The sequence below is a fragment of the Dendropsophus ebraccatus genome, chromosome 2, assembly GCF_027789765.1.
Source record: "Dendropsophus ebraccatus isolate aDenEbr1 chromosome 2, aDenEbr1.pat, whole genome shotgun sequence".
Taxonomy (NCBI): domain Eukaryota; kingdom Metazoa; phylum Chordata; class Amphibia; order Anura; family Hylidae; genus Dendropsophus; species Dendropsophus ebraccatus.
In genome coordinates, this window is record NC_091455.1 from 102,115,738 (window position 1) to 102,136,868 (window position 21,131).

Genomic DNA, 21,131 nt, shown 5'->3' on the forward strand with positions numbered 1-21,131 from the left:
TGAGAGTGAAAAATAGAATACACTACTTCCTGCAGGACATACAGCCGCTGGTACTTACTGGAAGACTTGAGATTTTTACAAATCTATATATTTTTCTGAAAATTTGTCGCTGGAGTTTCCCTTTAAGGGTATGCTCACACAATGGAATATGCAAGGAAATTTTAAGCAAATTTCTCAAGCTCAAACCGCCGTCCGCCCAAAGAATTGGAATGTCAAGCAGAGTGTGGCCTCAGCTTGAGATTTCCTCACGTATCCTGTAGTGTCAGAATTCCCTATAAACGTATTTTAAAATGGGTTTTCTAAACCAGACAATTGTTACTGGATAACCCCTTTAAGTACTCTGCCAGTCAGGCATTTACGAACAGTGGTAAGATACACAGAGTATGAATCATCAACACTGTTGTTGTTTCTTGTGTTTAAATAGTACTTACTTTATATCCCAAATGTAAAACTTTCTCCAGTGTTGTTCTTCATAATGCAATATGTGAACTTTTTGTATTTATGCTCTGACATCTGGAGGCCGCATAAAGAATTGAGCGTCTTCGTCTCCATACATGACAGCACTATGAAAGTGTTGTGGTCTACAGAACTATGGGGTTATTTATATTAATGCATGTGATACCAAGTGTGGTTGTACCTCTCTAATTTCAAGACAGGAGCATAGGACAATTTAGGCTATGCCCTCTTCCCCATGTAGACTATTTCCAGAGGTCATGTTTCTCTACCATTACATTTTGTATTTTACTTAAACAGAACTTTAGACTTCCCAAAGAAAATTAATCTCTTGGGAGGTAAACTGAATGTATAGGATTGACAAGGAGAAAGACTGGAAAACTGGGCCAAAAGTCATTACTGGATCAACATGTTCATTCTGGTATCCCCTACCGGCTAGAAATTCAACATTTTATTTAAGACATTTAAATCTTTTTCTCTGACTCCCAAGAGAGCTCTGTCATCTAAGCACACTGGGCTATGCCTATACAAGATCTTAAACTGTAGGTAAACCTTCGGCACCCTGTGCAAGACATTGGAGGGAATTTATCATTGCAGAGTATGTACTGCCAACCTTTATCTTTTTGGAAACTATGCACATGCTACATACAGTAAAAACTCACATAGCTTGATAAATTTGTGTGTATCCACATGCACTAAAACATTCAAATAAGACTGCTCAGAGTTTGGGTAAAAACTTGTGCATTTTTTAAGGTGGACCTGGAACCAAATGTCAAAAACTTTTGAGCAAACAATTGTTCAAATTTTTTTTGACTTTTTGACAAAAATTCCCAGAAGTACACTGGTAATAATTCCCCCCACTTTTGTTCCATAATCAATAATACTACACTATATGAACAAAAATATTGACACAGCTGCACATTACACCTGCATGAGCCTATTTTAGGACATTCCTTCTATTATCTATATAGAGTTAGTCTCCCTTTTGCCATTATAACAACTTTTGCTCTTCTGGGAAGACTGTGTACAAGATTTTGGAGTGTCTCTGTGGTAATTTTGCCCATTCACCAAGAAGAACATTTTCAGAAACTAAAATTGGATAAAAGGGGCTTGGCTAATAATCTCTATTCTAGTTCATAAGGTGCCCAATGGGGTTAAAGTCAGTAATCTCAGCAGCCAGACGGGTTGTTCCACCTCAAACTCCTCCAACCATACCTTCATGGACTTAATGTTTCCATAAAATATGCTGCAAAACTAGAAAAAATATTTGCGTGGGAAAATAATTTTTTGGGAGGGTTTCCTGTTTATGCCTTTTGCTCTATAGAAAAACTGACATGTTATGTATGTTTTTCAAGTCAGTACGATTACAATTATAGGTATGGTATGTAACTTTTATTTTATTTGACTGCTTTTAAAAAATGAAAACTTGAAAAAACAAACAAACAAACACTAAATGTGTTTAAAATTGCTCTATTACCACCTTTCTAACACTCTTATTTTTTGGTCTATGAGGCTGTGTGAGGTGTCTTTTTTTGTGCCATGATCTTTACCTTCTATCAGTACCTTGCTTGCGTATATGCGACTTTTTGATAATTTTTTATTACAATTTTTCCGGATTTAATGTGACCAAAAATCTTCAATTTTGCACTTTGGAGGGGTTTTGTGCTTACACAGTTTACCGTGCAAGATCCGTAACGTGATAATTTCATCATTTGAGCGATTCTGCCGCTGGAGCCCATAGTAATCAAGCTCCAAGCAGGTGATCCTGGCAGAAGCAGGGATCACCCCTAAGTGATCGCATCGCGAGTGGGCAATCCAGCCACTAGATGCAAGGGGAGACTTCTCTATAGCCAATTCAATGTCGCTGTCAGTTCTGATAGCGACATTTAAATGGTTAATTAGTTGGACATGGCAATTGGTAGCTGCCGGGAGCCACACGGTTCGGAGTGGGGTCGCAGCGTGACCCCTCTCTGAGATCCCCTAGTGGCATCAAGACAGACCAGGTACATCATGGGTTTCGGGCACATGCGCCTGAAACCTAATGCAATGAAACTGCAATGTGTGAACACATTTCCATGTGCAGATGTAGCTAAAACTAGACGCTCAACCCGAATTTCCAGTGTCATCACTTTTCAACCTCAGCAGAGAGATTGGTTTGCCTAAATACTTTTTTCTATATTAATTATTCATTTTCAGAAAAATAATAGGTAATATCAGTATTTCTCTATTCCATAATCTTATTTAAAAGTACACATAAAAACTCATGGAAGCACAAACAACAACTGACCTGCTATGGCACCACTCATCAACAGGTACAAACAATAAAGTAGAAACTAAAATTGTAAAATTGAGCTAATAAGACTTTACCTTTTACAAAATGTATATCTATGTATTACAAAAATTTAAACAACAAAACAAAAGAAAACGTGGCATGACCATGATTCATTTTTGTAACACATTGATGTGCACTTCTTAAAGGGGTTGTCCGGCGCTAAAAAATTATTCACAGAATAACACACATTACAGCCGCTGAGCGGCTGATGACGCGGCCACGTCATCAGCTGCTCAGCTGCGATTGGCTGAGCACAGTTATGCTCAGCCAATCGCGGCTGAGCTTCGGATGACGCTGCAGAGGGCGGCCGGCACTCGGGAAGATCCGCCGGCCGCCCGAAGAAGACGTCACTGCTGAGGATCGGAGACCGTGGTAGGCACGTGACAGGTATGTATAGCGCACCACACTTCCGGGTACACGGGTGGGGGTGGTGGGACACGGGGAAGGGGGCCATTCACAGACATAACATACGTTACAAAGTTGTATAACTTTGTAATGTGTGTTATTCTGTGAATAATTTTTTAGCGCCGGACAACCCCTTTAATATGGCAGAATAAAAGTCAAGTTTTATAATCTCAGGAGCTGGAGAACATTTTGTTTCTACCTCTGTTATCCACTGGGAGTCGTCTTAGCTGTCTATTGCCTCTATTCTCCTGCTCTGATTATACCTGCATATACTGCAATATACAGTACATGGCAGCGAGCTAATACATGTTTGTTTTGTTTTTTTAACAAACGCATACAATATAATAAATACAATACAACAAATGAGTATATATATATATATATATATATATATATATATATATAAAACCACAAAATTACATTGATGTGAAAACTCACTAAACAAACCCCAATAAAAAAAAGTGTATGCCTACACATAAAAGACCATGCACACTGACCAAATAACTTTAAAAAGTAAAGAAGAAAAAGAGAACACAAGGGAAAAGTATACTGCATAACACCTAACTGGTGCCATAGTGAAAGAGTCCCCACACATTGCTGCTCTATCTGCAGCTTCATCAGGGACCCCTTCAGTGTTTAAGGGTGAAACTACTGTTCACCCCAAAGGACACAAAATGTGTTCCAGAAAGTGTATGTTCTTACTTCACACAGTTGGAGCCTTTTAATGGTCACTTTTCAAATAGCACTTTAATAAGATTTCAGATGTGTAGGGTCTTTTCTGGTACATTTTTTGTGTAATTTTATGGCATATGTTTTACCATATGGAAACCATTTAAGGACATATTTTAATTGGTTACTCTCTGGGACAGCCATCTTGTTTTAGATATGTGATTTTTGATATGTGATGTAAGTGATTCTATCTATCTATCTATCTATCTATCTAGCAATTCTACATTTTGTAAATTTTCATTATAACAAATAATCCAGAAAAGGAATAACATAAAAAGTATAACTATAAATAAAACCAGTCATATTTGCATACACTTGTATAAAATAGCAAGGGTATCTACTAGACATTCCAGCATATACCTCCTAAAATTTTAAACTTTACAATAGAATTAATGTAGTTACATTGGTTTTTTTCAGTGATAAACAGTTATGCCAACTAGTAACCTAAAAGTGTATCTAAAGTTTCAAAAAAACTTCCAGCATGTCAGAGAAAAGGATCAATGGGAGACCCCCCTCCAATCACTAGGGCAAAGGGGCTGAAGTGCTTGGCTGAATGTTGTGCAAACAGTCAAATAGAAACTAAGGGGAACAGCACTCAGCTGTGACTGTGGGAGTCTCAGCACCTAGACCCCCTTAAATCCAAACTTCTGAGACGTCTCTATGACACATCACAAGTTTGCTCAAAGTTTAGGACATTTCAAGCCCTTCCACAGAAAACAACAAATAAAATCATGCCAGTCTTATATTGCTAAAGTCCAAGAATCGGGAAAAGAGAATTTTTGTGGATACATTTGTGATTCTATTTAAAAATCTGAAAGGGTCAGGTAATGTTATGATGGAAATGTTACTCTATCTTATCGTAGCTTTGAGAAAATCAAAAAGGCTAAGAAATGAATATTTTAGAAACTCCCAAGGGAGCAAAAGTTGAAAGCAAGAAAGGACCACACAGATTTCAGTATAATGAAACCTAAAAATATTTAGGGTCAGAAGAGTTGAGGAGATTAAGGTCAATTTATTAGTGTGTAGTGTTCTATAAATGGAAAAAATACACTGATCACGTCTAAAAGGCAAGATTTCTCTCATTAACAGCATACTTAAGACATTAGCATATAACATGGAGAGCACATCAGAGGGGTTTCATGTCTTGGTCACTTGTTAATATTATAATGGACAGAGAATGGGGAAAAAAACAATGAAGAAAATAAATGACTCTTTATAGTAAATATTTCTAATTTGTTCCATCCATATGTGGTTGTCATAGGTATGTCCATGAGGACTGAAATACTGCAGAATCTTCACATTCAGCTCTTTCCCAAGTATGCAGCAGAACAAGTGGAATACTATTCTAAAGTTGCAGACACAGCTGTTTTGGACGTCTCATTTGCTATATTAATTACACCTATGCTGCCTAAATTATAAAAGTCTGGACAAGTTGACGGCTCCTGAAAAATCATTCCTTCCTCAGAGAAATGACGCTGCCTGAGTATTTGGCCTTTTGCAAATGAATCCTTTATTACTTGTATCTCACATCAATTCTTTTCCATGTCATTGTAAATAAAAGGTGCTTTTCTCTATAAAGTAATAAATAAATAAATGACACCCTAACATTTTTGAGCATTTTATTTTATTAATTCTTCTTTATTTAAACTTATTCTTAATGTCAGTATGAGGGTAGGTTCACACTATGGAATCTGCTTGGATGGGGTACCATTCTATGGCCGGGCGGATTCCACATTTCGCAGAAAGAACTGACGTGTCAATTTTTGTCTTGTAAACTTTGTAATCGGCTGCGTATTACACACCCATGGTGATGCAAGGCTGATGCGAGGCTGATGCTGGGGTAAAGAAAAAGAATAAGTATTATACTTACCTGTCCAGGCTACCACGATGTCCTGCTGCCTTGTTACTCCACTCATGCCTCCAGCACTTCTGAACCCCGCCTCTGAAATGACAGGCCGTTCAGCCAATTACTGGCCCCAGAGTTGTTCCATCTCGGCCAGTGATTAGCTGAGCGGTCTGTCACTTCAGAGACTGAATAAGAAGTCCCCAAGATGACTGCGGTGAGCACAGGAACAAGGCTGGAGAACACTGGGGTAGCCTACACAGGTAAGTACATGTCTTTATTAATTATATACCCCAAAGCAATCACTCCATGGACATTGCTAACAGCCCTAGCTGAACGATAATTGAGCCGTGTATAAGCTCGGTAAGCAAGTGCCAATCTAGAGAATCAGTGCTCGCCATGAAATACGGCCCTTAGCTGAGCATTTCTTCTCACTTTCTGGTGATCGATGGGTGTCTCAGTACCCAAACCAATCAAAACTTTTGATGTTTTGATGGTTTCAAGAACTTTATTTATATATATATATATATATATATATATATATATATATAACTTTTTTTTTACTTTCCATGATGGTACGGTAGAGTTATACAAACACAGATCTGCTATGCAAACAGCTACACTTATAATCTGCTGCATACATACACAGACAGATGAAGGTGTAGGACCTTCCATTATGTTAAAGTCATGTGACCGACATCATGAAAGCTCCTGCAGGACTTTCATATTCTGTTCTGGGTAAGGTTGAACATAGGACCTTTAATTGTTGTGGGAATCTGGATGTAGATGTGCCAATTGCATCCAGCAATTTCTCTCTTGCCTGGTGCCAATCTCAAAAATCTGTAAGGACTTTGTAGAAGAGAGTGGCTGCACAGTTGCCAGAAGTTGAGTCCACTCCTGACTTTGGCTACTAAAAAAAATGCATCTGACTGCACTAGTAGCCCAATACAACATTTGCTGCTGGAGCGTGTTATATCTGGGTCAAACATATGCCAATGGGACACTGGGCATGCATTTGCCTATTCATCAAATATAGGTGCAATGTCATATATCCTGCTGTATATTCTTGCAATGTCATATATCCTGCTGTATATTCTTGCAATGTCATATATCCTGCTGTATATTCTTACAATTCACAACAATTCAGCATACTGTGCATCAAGTATGCTACACATTTCACTACAGACACATGTTGACAAGTTGCCAATGTAGGTCTTTGGTCCAATCCAAACACATTGGGAAGAAAAAATTTACTAAAACTTTTCCCAGTACTTTTTGCTGAGTTTTTCTAATTTTTGCACCATAAAATCTCCAAGTTTCAATGGAAAAAAATAAATACCAAACAACATTGAATTACCTAGGGATTTTTGGGGCAAGGCAAGAGAGGTGCAAGGTGACCATATAAGCACTCTAACACTTCTGGAAACATATATTGGGCAGGAAAAATGCATAAACATATTATAATCAATGTAAAAGGTAAAAAAAAAATCACTTCCCTTAAAAATTAATTTTTTATTCCAACCTATTGTATAAGTTTTACAATACCTTTTTATGAGTATTTTGCTCTTCATAGGTCAAATGACCTATAATTGCTAAATGTGTTATGAAAATGGGAAAGTGGTGCAATTATCACAAAACACGGGGAAACATTCTCTGACCCCCTGCGCTCCTGCTAATACTTGACACATCTCTATTTACTAATGCTAAATCCAAACCAGTTTTCTAATACCAACCAATAAACACACCGAAAAATTATCAGAGATCAATGGGACCACAGCAGTAGATTAAAGGTTCAAGGTTTACAGATCATTGCTGATAGAAAACAAGCAGCAGGGGGTATTCGGCATGTCAATCAAAGTAAGCCCTCATTCTTTTATCCCAATTGCTTGTTCATAAGCAACAGAATATAGAAGATATACTGTGTATTCATTGTTTGTTACTTTTTGTGGGGGGTGAGATCTTCTTGCCGTCTCGCAAAATGAAGTTTAATGCACACACATACACTTTTGTGGAGATGGTGGAACAGCTGTACCATAGACCTGTGTGCAGTTCCTCAATATTGCTTATTGTTGTGGACGCTTTCACAAATGGTAAATTAATAACATTTGCAATTGACTTGGCATGCTGAGACTATGTAAAATGCTCTGTAGAAATAACGGAATTATTATTATTACAAGCAAGCATTTTTCAGTATGTGGTCACTTTTGCATTGCTTCAGGGGAAGGGTGAGTTATAAATACCAACAGAGAACCAGCAATGACCTTAGCTGTACGAACTCTACTTCTGATTTATGTATTCCAACTTTCCAGTGCTTTCAACTTTCCTGGAGGGTAAAATATATCCATTCTTATTTCTTTTGGCATTAAACAGAGTCTTTACCTCCTCTACTAAATCCATTAATCGCAGCAGAGGGGCCTAAAGACCTGGCTTGTTCAGCAGGGGAGGGGTCAAGCCATTCTCTGATGTCAGTATCAATCATGAGACCCTCAAAGAGCTCACTATTGTTTCAGTGTGTCCTCTCGTCTATGCTACCAACCAAATATTTGCTTAAACAGTAGGTGCTACTTACAATAACTTTACATATTCTATCTTTATGACTGATGTAGGTATATTGCTTTTGGAAATTAATAAGCAGTGACTTTGGGTAGATTGTCACAATGTAAAGTCCCTCATTCATAGAATGGTAGTCCAGTACATTTAAACCATGAGATTAAATCCAAAAAAGTTCACTTAGCACACAGGTGTTTATAGGTATGGGCTTTGGGCGTCAAGATGTTTCCTTCCACACTTAAGAGAATGGACCACAAATATAATACAGAGGGGACACCCAGGCTTGTAGGTCAGTAGTGTTTTAAGTTGTTGTTAATATGTTGAACTGAATTCGTTGGAAATTGGTAGCCACTGAGGGGACTAGCAGAGGGGTCAGACAGAGGAAGATCGATGGCAAATATTGATTACTTTGGCAGCAGAGTGTTTGATGGGAGGCTACAGAGAAGGATGTTGCAGTAGTCCAGGCAGGACATGATAAGGGTGCACAAGTTTTTGTTGATTTAAAAAACTGGGCAAATTTAAAAGTCATCTCAAAGCAATGGATTTGTGAGACTGGGGAAAGTGTGGAGCTATTTATTATCACTGATAGTTTTGATGGGGTGGGGGTAGGAGGGGTTGGGGATTTAGCGAAATGAAAGAAAGATGAACAATTTAGTATTCTTCATGTTATGTTTTAGAAAATGAAAAAGAGTAAGGATTATATAGCCATTAGCCACATGATTGGGACAAGCCTATCTCTATAGAGGGATCGTTTCCTCCTAAGGTGCTCTTTAAAAAAAATTATGGCTTTATTATGCAGTGTGTGTGTGTGTGTGTGTGTGTGTGTGTGTGTTTTAATAGCATGTTTTAGTACATCTATTTAAACTGACACCATTAGCGTCTGGATCTTCAAAAAGCTGACATATGTTCCTCAGAGAAGGTTAACCCCTTCACATCAGCAATACGCAGATATACGTTCCTGCTGGACATACCCCGTGCAGTAAGAATGTATATCTATGTTCCTGACTATGAGGGGCCGTAGATGTGTGCGGGACTGTTGCAGTGAGAGTGGCCCCACACACATCAGTGTCCAGGGATCCCAGCATAATAACAGGCAGCTGCAATCCAACAGCTGCTTGTCATTAACCCCTTAAACGCCGTAATCGATAGCGTTTAAGGTACTCAGCGGCAGGACAAGCTCCTGTCACTGAGTGATCAGGACCCCCGCAGCGATCGCTTGTACCGATGGGCGATGTATGTATAGAGTCTGCTTTCAGGCAGGCTCTATGTACAGATCGCCGATAACACTGATCTATGTTATACTATGACAGAATATGTTTTAAATGGAAAAAAAGTGTTAAAAAAGTGTAATGAAAAAGTTTTTTAAAGTATTAAAAAAACCTTATAACCCCCCAATAAAAGTTTAAAATACCCCCTTTTACATTATAAAAATATAAAAAATAAATAAACATATTATATATATATAAAAAAAATTTTACTAAAAAGCTATCAAAATTTTGTTTTTACATCAATATGATATTAATAAAAACTAGAGATCATGGCGCAAAAAAATGACATCCCATCGTTATGGCTCTTAAAAGGCGGGGAGGAACATTGCATTAATTTGACCCGGATATCCGTGCATCAATGGGCTTGGTTTTAAAGGGGTTAAGTAAATTTAATTAAATATATCCTGAAATATATCTGTATTATCTCTGATAAATGCCATGATTTTCTCTGTCCCTATAACAGTGTTTATGCTTTAAAGCTACACACTCACATACTTATTGGGGGAGGGGGTCAGATTGTTTTAATAAAAGTGGAAAACCAGATTATGCTACACTGATCAAGTCTCTGCGTAACAAATTTTTATATCATTTTGCCTTAACTGAAGTGTGTCTGAAAACAAATGTGGTGGGTCCACTGAAATTCAACAACCAACTTCATTACTTTGGATTTGGTTTTTCTTTCTAGGGACAATGGCAATCCAGAAGGTGTTTAGGGAGCTAATCCAGCCACAACCCATTCTGAATCTTGGTCATTTCAAGGTTTTAAAATAAAGGATTTTTTAGGGTACATGAACATTAATTGCAGCCATTGTTTTACAAGAACAACAACAACCATTGTTTGCGCTTAAGAGTACGCAGTGGGAACATAGCCTATGACTGTGATTTTGCAGTGTATGACTGTGTATTGTTATTTTTAATTGTATGACATGTTAAATTGGCACTGTCAGCTCCTGCTGTTAGTGTAACCAAAAATAAAAATGGCAGCCAAGTACATGGAATTTCTTTGAGGCTGTTCTGAATATCTTTTTTTTAGCAACCTACAATGTAGGCAGCTAAAAAATACGACAACATAAAAGAGATTTGAAACTTTCCAACCTATTACTACTTCTTAATTATGTCTGCAAGTAATTTGAGTGATATAACTACATAATATAATACAAATATATAATATATATATATATATATATATATACATATATATATATATATATATATATATATATATATATATTAACTATATAATATAAAAAAGGAAATCTTATGGAGTGGAAGTCATGAGAGTAAGTATTATATTAGGAATTTATTATGACAAATTTATGCAAATGTCTTGTACATTCTTATTGTAGCATGGGAATATGCTGTTTGTCTAAGACAGACGTTCCCATAGTGCTTTAGTCATAGTCATTGCTGTAACTTTTCACAGTAATACCCTAATCTCACTGAGGCTGTACTCCCACGTTCCGTGAAGTTGTTCGTGTGCATGGTTCTGTGCACACAGACAAATTATTAGCCCACTACTTTGTATTAGGCTATTCACATGTTCAGTGTTTTCACGGATCTCCAATCTGTTCCGTTTAAAAATAGGACATGTCATTACTCGGAACAGAAGCACGTCACGTCAATTTGGCTGCAAACAAGTTTTATTCTGGTGATGCAGCACAGCGCAGTGTCAATAAGGCTGGGCCTAGAGAATCCAAGCCTCAGGCATGAAGCATCTATCTCCCTGCCTCTATTCTTCTTTGGCACACCATGTCCAGGCTGAATGAAGATGGGGAGAGAGGCGCTGTAGGTGTAGAGCAAGAATACTTTTAGCCCAAATACTGGCCCCAGGAGAAAGGCAGACCCTGGGACTGGACAAGGCGTGAGGAAGTGTAGAAAAAGGTACCGGCTGGCACATGTTTAGGGAACTGAGGGAACTGAGGGAACTTTTTTCAGGCTGGGTTCACACTACGTATATTTCAGTCAGTATTGTGGTCCTCATATTGCAACCAAAACCAGGAGTCGATTAAAACACAGAAAGGCTCTGTTCACACAATGTTGAAATTGAGTGGATGGCCACCATATAACAGTAAATAACTGCCATTATTTCAATATAACAGCCGTTGTTTTAAAATAACAGCAAATATTTGCCATTAAATGGCGGCCATCCACTCAAATTTCAAGATTGTGTGAACAGATCCTTTCTGTGTTTTTAATCCACTCCTGGTTTTGGTTGCAATATGAGGACCACAATACTGACTGAAATATACGTAGTGTGAACCCAGCCTTATACTGCATTGGACAGAAGCAGCTGAGTTTTGCAGAACCAATGGACAAATGGCATCATGCTAAAGTATAAATCAGCTCAGGTTTAGATAACCCAGTGGCATGTTCTGTTGCCTTGCAGCATTGAAGTCCTGGGTTCAAACTGGACCAAGAATAACATCTGCATGAAGTTTGTACTTTCCCTGTGTTCGCATGGGTTTCCTCGCTCTCACACGTTTCCCCCCATAATCTTATTAATGCCTTAACTGGCTTTCTATGAAAATTGGCTGTAGTATGTGTCTGAGAAAAGGTTCGAGATCATAATACCCACATATTTCTTGTCAAAAGGGTTATCTCACAAAGATAATGCATCACCTATACATAGGTAATATGGTTGAAGAAAGACACACATCCATCAAGTTCAACCAAGGAGGGGATGGATGCAGGGAAGGGGGGTATACAAGGAGGGGATGGATACAGGGACGGGGGAGGGATGATAGGTTCTATACATATGCATTTTTGTTATTTTGTTCTAAGAACTTGTCTAGGCCGGTTTTGAAGCCCTCTACTGTTTTTGCTGTGACCAGATCCTGGGGTAGACTGTTCCACAGATTCACAATTCTCATGGTAAAGAAAGCTTGTCGCCTCCGGAAATTAAACCTTTTTTTCTCGAGGCGGCAAGGCACTGCCCCCTTGTCCTTTGAGGGGGTTTTACCTGGAACATCTTTTCCCCATATTTCTTGTAGGGGCCATTTATATAATTATACACACACTTGAGCCCTCTCAGGAGGGTCAGGGGTCCCTTAATTCAAATAAACTCCAAACCCACAGGCCGTAGCCCGGGGTAAAAAACCCCCTTTAATTTATATCACCCCCCTAATAAAAATTAACTTTTATTACGTATCTTAAAAGTAAACATGTGAACTTGTTTAAAAACACAACACACCCAGTACTCCTATCACTAGCCAATACTAGATGATATATAGGGATATAGCTATCCTCTTTTACTAACTATGTCAATCACTATCACAGTCTGCAGTCCTGTATAAAAGGTAACTAGGAGATACTGGGTGTCTGCTATTTAAAAAACTATTCGTGGTTTTAAAATAGCAGACACCCAGTATCTCCTAGTTACCTTTTATACAGGACTGCAGACTGTGATAGTGATTGACATAGTTAGTAAAAGAGGATAGCTATATCCCTATATATCATCTAGTATTGGCTAGTGATAGGAGTACTGGGTGTGTTGTGTTTTTAAACAAGTTCACATGTTTACTTTTAAGATACGTAATAAAAGTTAATTTTTATTAGGGGGGTGATATAAATTAAAGGGGTTTTTTTACCCCGGGCTACGGCCTGTGGGTTTGGAGTTTATTTATATAATTAAATAAATTAATCATATCTCCCCTTAAATGTCTCTTCTCCACACTAAACAAATTAAATTCTTTTAATCTCTCCTCATAACTAAGATGCTCCATTCCCCTTATTAGTTTAGTTGCCCGTCTTTGTACCCTCTCCAGCTCTAGAACATCCTTTTTATGAATCAGATTCCAAAACTGGACAGCATACTCCAGATGAGGCCGCACCAAAGCTTTATAAAGCGGTAATATTATATCCCTGTCCCGAGAGTCCATGCCTGTTTTAATGATACATGTATGAGGGTCCATTGCTAGGGCTGTACAGTGAGAAAGGTCAGGGGCTCAGAACCTCCATTCTATATTATCAGTAGGGGTCCTAGTGGTTAGACCACAGCATTCATAAATGTGATAGTTACCCTATGACTAGGTAATAAATGTTTGATTCCATGTTCAGCCTTTTTTCAATCTTAGTTAAATATGGTGCTTTTCTTTCTTCTAGTCAGCAGTGTAGTAAAAGAGGGACTGAGGGGATCTTGGCTATTCTAGAATTCTTTGGCATGAAAGAATAATGCATATTTACTGCATATATATGTTACAAGACACTATTGATAAAAGACATATCAATATATTCCAAAAATGTGTCATATATGTACATAAAATGCCCCTTTGCCTCTATCTCCATCCTCTCCTCATAGTATGTAAGCCCTTGTGAGCAGGGCCCTCAATCCTCATGTATGGCTTGATAATAATATGTGTATCTCTGTAATGTCTGATTTTTGTCCATGTAAGTACCCCCAGAATTGCTGCAGAATCTATTGGTGCTATATAAACAAAAATTATTACTATTATATAAAGAAGTAACATATACCACCTTCAGTCTACTAAATCCCAATGTTATTGTAGTGATGTGGCATGCCACTGTGACTAAAATGTTAGGAACCTCATACGTCTAGCTAGGGATGTTGCTTTGGAATTTCCCTTAATAACTGGCTACTTATTAAAAAGCAAAGTATGTACCGCAAACTGTTCTAGTAAAGTTAAAAGGCATGTTTATTATTCTGTCCAGACAGAAGAGAATTCCATAACAGCTGGGTGGAGAAAGTGGGTTCTGCCCAAAAGTGAGTGCCCATTTTGTATTCGTATGACTATTCTCTTTGCATTAGTGAAAATTAGTTATAATTCAGAATTTCACTTGCATTTCAAACAGCCTGTTCCCTAATCTTAAAGATGCCTCCTGTGCCCTGTTTTGTTAGTCTTTAAATGTTGCTTTATTTTCTTTACTTACTATTTACTGGGGTCATGTGGGTGAGCCTTCCCACAGCTTGACTATCAGAGGCTGGTAGCAGGGGGTCAATTAGACCTGGGACAGCTGGCCAAACACACAGGCAATCACAGCGCAAGTGATTAAATTATCTGGCAGTAGGGGAGATGTAGAATTTCCTACTTACTACTTCAGTGGGTCTGTAGTACTTAAGATCAACTTTCACATGGACTTTTCCAGTCTCACTGCAGCGGCCCACTTCATCTTCATTTTTGCCCTCCCACCTGTAAAAAGACAAACATGATGAACACAGCTACATTCAAAGACTGGGGAAGAAGCATTTGGCCATTTTTGTTCCCCTCCCAAAAAGCCTGGTGTCAAACCCATCTCCCTAGGAGAGTGTAAACTCATTATCAAATGGAACAAAGGAGAAGACCTGCCACTAGAATAATTTCCCAAATTGTCACATTCTTGCCACGTGTGAAATGTGCAAGTTGTACATTCCAATCTATGGCCCTTGTAAAATCCTTAACTGGAAACTAAGGTGTAAAACCCTGTGCACACGCATATAATTTTGGTACTGTGTTAGTCAGCTGAGCTCAGAAATGTGGTAAATGTTACACAACTGCATGTGCTGAAAGAATAGGTCAAATAAGAATACTAAAGAATTAAAATGAATACTTAGAATAGTAAATGAATAATGGGAATACTAAATTGTTTGCCAATATTTGCAATACACATTTAAATTTAGGAAAAGCTTATTGATCAACCTAAGTTTCCTTTCCTCATCATCATAAAAGCTTTTCATCTATCCCATCTGTACAAAATAATAACATACAATTATTTCTGCAGAGATCATGGCTAAATATTTATAGTGTGTAAAAAAGACAATTACCATCTAAGCAAAACATGCACACTATGAAGAGAGTGCAACAGCACTGTTTGCCCATAGAAGGTGGCATTTCCACATTCTTTTATACATGTTTCCAATTCTCAAAAGTATGGCATAATAATATGCATAGATACTAATATGAATAAGTTCTCATACTAACATTAATGATTACATACAAGGAATCAACAAAATACATTAAGTGGATTACGTCTTATGAGTATGACTTGTCTTGATAAATGTATTGTGTATAAAATATACAAAACGTGTACTGGGAACTATAATGCAGTTTGGCAAAACAAGAGATGTATTAATGGTTGCAATGGTGAAACCATTGGTGACATTTATTGCAAGAAAAGCAATTCGAAGAAATTTGACAACAAATGTGCAATGAAGGGAGATGCTAAAAAAAAGTATTAATTGATGTTTATTGTTATAAAAACTAATATACCTGAAAAAATGCAAAGTTGAAGAACATCTAATGCCACCTTTCATAAACTGGAAGAAATGTAATTTTTATTGGGGTTGAGATGTGGTAATAAAATAATTCCAATCTGGATATTTTCCCATCTGGAAATTTATAGCATTTTCACTTATCTTGGAGACCCGCGCCTATCTCAAGATGGACAAGCTGACTTTCAGTTTATATAACTCTCATAGGGGTTAATGGGAGTTACATAAATCGTATGGCTCCACTAGACATGATGTTTCAGTAACATGGAAGTTATAGACCTAGTATAGCAAACTGTTGCAAACAAGTGCTCTGCAGTTTGCGCGACTCCCATTAATATGGATAGGAGTTATGCAAACTGCATAAAACAGCCTTCCTATATAGGTGGGGGGCCCAGAGGGGGGACCTGCTACTATCAGACATTTATGGCATATCTTTTTTAAAAAGTAAAGTAAAAATCTGAAAATTAATGACATGGTTGGATTTGCGCGTTTGTTAAAAGGAGCAAATGTTTTAGGGCATCAGTTGTGTAAACCCCCACCATGGATATCTACAATGGCATTTTCGAATTATATAGATTATCTATCTACTTACTATCTACCTACTATATATCCATCTACTGTATAAACACCTGATTATTTGTCAAAAATTCAACACTCAATATGACAGAATTTCTGGGTTTATTCTTGGTAACTGGCCTCTTGGACAAAGAAACATTACCAAAGTTGATAGATTGACTTAGTCGTTCCTTGTACTTGTCATTTATATTAGGTCAATTACTGTTTTTTCACCTATGAATAAATTCTGCTAATTGGAGCAAATAATGTGATTTGTATATTGGCAAGAGATGTTCTAGAAGAATTTAGCCCAGCCTTCCACATGTAAAGCACCATCCATGTACTGATAGACTGAAGAAGCATTTAACCCTTTTCTTCCCTGTGAATTAAATACTGGCAGTAAAATGTTTCAATCTGGAATATTACTAGTTACGTCTCTCGAAATGTCATAAAAAGCAATCCTGGCTTTATTGATTAATGACGTATGCTAAGATTAGTGTGATGTATTCAATGTTGGTAATGGGACATGCAAACTGAGCCAACAGTTGATTGTTAAAGGACAGGACAAGGGTGTAACCATTCTGCTGACATACTGACAAATCATTTTAATTAGAAATACATAAAAATAATGGATATATAGGCAGGCAGCTGGGATATAGGGTAGGCAGAGGAAGGCCATAGTGTATGGTGCCATCTTTTAACAGGCATGGAAGGGACATTTTTCATGAAGTAGAAACCATCTGTTTTTTACCCCCTTCCGCAACCACATGTTAAACAGCCGTTTCAACCACAGGAACGTCATGTTTCTGGAGTCATACAAGCACGGGCCTACAGAAACTCTGTTTAGGTAACCTAAAGTTACCTAAAGTTCACCAACAGCTAACATTTTTCCATGGATTCATACTGTTTCCACTATACGCAACAATTATCTGCCAGAAACTCTGTCACCATCGTATCTCTGACATGAACAATGGATCTTATTGAAATCCTTGACATCTGCCATCTGAGGAAATTGAGGAAGATTCCATACACATAAGATCATCATCCAATTCCACTGAATCAGTAGGTTCAGTCATATTATTAGTATGACCAGGTTTGGATAGAATAAGGGTACTTTACACGTACCTTATACATGTGCTGCTGTTCAGTGCACATACTGCTATACAATGCACATACTGCTGTAAAGTGTACATACTGCCGTACAATGCACATACTGTTGTACAGTGCACATACTGCTGTACAGTGTACATACTGCTGTACAGTGTACATACTGCTGTACAGTGCACATACTGCTGTACAATACACATACTGCTGTGAAGTGTACATACTGCTGTACAATGCACATACTGCTGTAAAGTTTACATACTGCTGTACAATGTGCATACTGCTGTACAATGTACATACTGATGTAAAGTGTACATACTGCTTTAGGCTGGGTTCACACTACGTATATTTCAGTCAGTATTGTGGTCCTCATATTGCAACCAAAACCAGGAGTGGAGTAAAAACACAGAAAGGATCTGTTCACACAATGTTGAAATTGAGTGGATGGCCGCCATATAACAGTAAATAACTGCCATTATTTCAATATAACAGCCGTTGTTTTAAAATAACAGCAAATATTTGCCATTAAATGGCGGCCATCCACTCAATTTCAACATTGTGTGAACAGATCCTTTCTGTGTTTTTAATCCACTCCTGGTTTTGGTTGCAATATGAGGACCACAATACTGACTGAAATATATGTAGTGTGAACCCAGCTGTAAAGTGTACATACTGCTGTAAAGTGTACATACTACTGTACAATGTACATACTGCTGTAGGCCAGGTTCAGACTATGTAACTGTGCGGCTGTATTTGCGGCTGTAATTGTGCGGCGGTATTTTTGGTGGTTCATGCGTACGCTGGAAAGTATAGGATATACGGCTGCACAGTGCACACTATGTATGAATCTACAGCCCGATCGTAAACGGACCCGTAAAAAATGAACAAGACCATTGTTTGCGGCTGGACATGCGGCCGAGGATTGACAGGCGGTCCGTACGGAGTACTTCAAAAATAGCCGGCAATGATGCCGAATGCCGATGCCTCTAATAGTTAATATATTAAATTAATAAAACAGATTTTCTTTGTAATAAAGTCCCTTTCGTTGGTCAATAATTTAATTCTAACGAATCCATCATTTGGCAATTAAATATACTGTTAAAATAAATAGATATATAAATAAATGTATATTTATATATATATTTATTTTTTGACAGTATATTTAATTGCACAATGATGGATTCGTTAGAATTAAATTATTGACCAACGAAACTGAATTTATTTAATCGAAAATGTGTTTTATTAATTAAATATTAATTAGTACAGGAAGCTCCATAAGCCGTTAATTCATATGCCGGCAATAGAGCTTTCTGTACTAATCATCACTTTACTTTAATGAAAACATCAAATGTTTCTTCTAATTATGTTATCACAATAGCATTATTAGAAGAAACATTTAGAATTATATGTGCGCTCAGCTGATTGGCTGATCGGCTCAGCGCACATATAATTAGCGGGTCCGCAGCACAGTGACTTCATTGTGCTGCGGACCAGCGAAGAGGACACATCGGGGTGAGTATAGAGCTCTCCCCACCCCCTCCCCAGCACTGCACCCCTCCCAGCAAGGAAGGGGGGGTCAGTTAACCCCTTCCTTGCTGGGATGGGTGCAGTCTGACATCAGTCTGGCCCCCAAGGGGTTAAGGGGGATGCAATACATCCTCCCTTAACCCCTTGGGGGCCAGACTGTAAGCAGCGATCTGTAAAGATGCTGCATACTGTAAGGTGCACAACACCGCTCACAATGATGGGTGTTGTGCTCCTGTTTGTGTGTTTTTTGTGTGTTTCTCCCTTTTTGTTTTTCAGATATCGGTATCCTGGGGATTACGTCGGATTCCGTGGACTACGTCGATGACCAGCGTTTTTTTTATGTTTTTTTTTAATAAAATGGTCAATGAGGGGTGTGGGGGTGTTTTTATTTGAATCAAAAATTTTTTTAACTTGTGTCTTGTCTTTATTTCTTTACTTTATAGACTTAGTAGTGGAAGCCGTCTAATAGACGGAATCCATTACTAAGTTGGGGCCTAGTGTTAGCCGGTATAAAATGGCTAACACTAACCCCCCATTATTACCCCAGTACCCAATGCCACCAGGGGTACTGGGAAGAGCCGGGTGCCAGTGGTCCCGGAGCGTCAAAATTGGCGCTCCTGGACCGGGCGGCAGCAGGCTGGTAAGAATTAGGCTGGGGAGGGCCTAAACCAATGGCTCTTCCCACCCTGGTGTTACCAGGCTGCTGTCGTTTGGTTTTTAACCCAGCTGGTTATAAAAATAGGGGGGACCCTATGCGTTTTTTTTTAAATAAATAAATAATAAAAAAACGCATAGGGTCCCCCCTACTTTTATAACCAGCTGGGTTAAAAACCAAACGACAGCAGCCTGGTAACACTAGGGTGGGAAGAGCCATTGGTTTAGGCCCTCCCCAGCCTAAATCTTACCAGCCTGCTGCCGCCCGGTCCAGGAGCGCCAATTTTGACGCTCCAGGACCACTGGCACCCGGCTCTTCCCAGTACCCCTGGTGGCATTGGGTACTGGGGTAATAATGGGGGGTTAGTGTTAGCCATTTTATACCGGCTAACACTAGGCCCCAACTTAGTAATGGATTCCGTCTATTAGACGGCTTCCACTACTAAGTCTATAAAGTAAAGAAATAAAGACAAGACACAAGTTAAAAAATTTTTTGATTCAAATAAAAACACCCCCACACCCCTCATTGACCATTTTATTAAAAAAAAACATTTAAAAAACGCTGGTCATCGACGTAGTCCACGGAATCCGACGTAATCCCCAGGATACCGATATCTGAAAAACAAAAAGGGAGAAACACACAAAAAACACACAAACAGGAGCACAACACCCATCATTGTGAGCGGTGTTGTGCACCTTACAGTATGCAGCATCTTTACAGATCGCTGCTTACAGTCTGGCCCCCAAGGGGTTAAGGGAGGATGTATTGCATCCCCCTTAACCCCTTGGGGGCCAGACTGATGTCAGACTGCACCCATCACAGCAAGGAAGGGGTTAACTGACCCCCCCTTCCTTGCTGGGAGGGGTGCAGTGCTGGGGAGGGGGTGGGGAGAGCTCTATACTCACCCCGATGTGTCCTCTTCGCTGGTCCGCAGCACAATGAAGTCACTGTACTGCGGACCGGCTCATTATATGTGCGCTCAGCCGATCAGCCAATCAGCTGAGCGCACATATAATTCTAAATGTTTCTTCTAATAATGCTATTGTGATAACATAATTAGAAGAAACATTTGATGTTTTCATTAAAGTAAAGTGATGATTAGTACAGAATGCTCTATTGCCGGCAATATGAATTAACGGCTTATGGAGCTTCCTGTACTAATTAATATTTAATTAAGAAAACACATTTTCGATGAAATAAATTCAGTTTCGTTGGTCAATAATTTAATTCTAACGAATCCATCATTGTGCAATTAAATATACTGTCAAAAAATAAATATATATATAAATATACATTTATTTATATATCTATTTATTTTAACAGTATATTTAATTGCAAAATGATGGATTAGTTTAAATTTAATTAGTGAACAATGAAAGGCACTTTATTACAACGAAAATGTGTTTTATTATTTTAACAGATTAACCATAAGAGACATCGGCATTAGTGCAGAGGATCGCAAACCCCGGTAATAGCAATTCATGTAAACTGTGTTCCCTGCTTTC

General features: G+C 38.3%; 1 protein-coding gene across 2 annotated transcripts in view; it reads right to left on the reverse strand.

The window, feature by feature from the left end:
- GMDS (GDP-mannose 4,6-dehydratase) overlaps nt 1-21,131 on the reverse strand; it is a 519,699-nt gene that overhangs the window by 96,342 nt on the left and 402,226 nt on the right. For both annotated transcript variants that reach the window (XM_069960220.1, XM_069960219.1), the window contains exon 10: nt 14,631-14,727. In XM_069960220.1, coding sequence (XP_069816321.1) covers nt 14,631-14,727 — 97 coding nt within the window. The remainder of the gene's footprint in view (nt 1-14,630; nt 14,728-21,131) is intronic.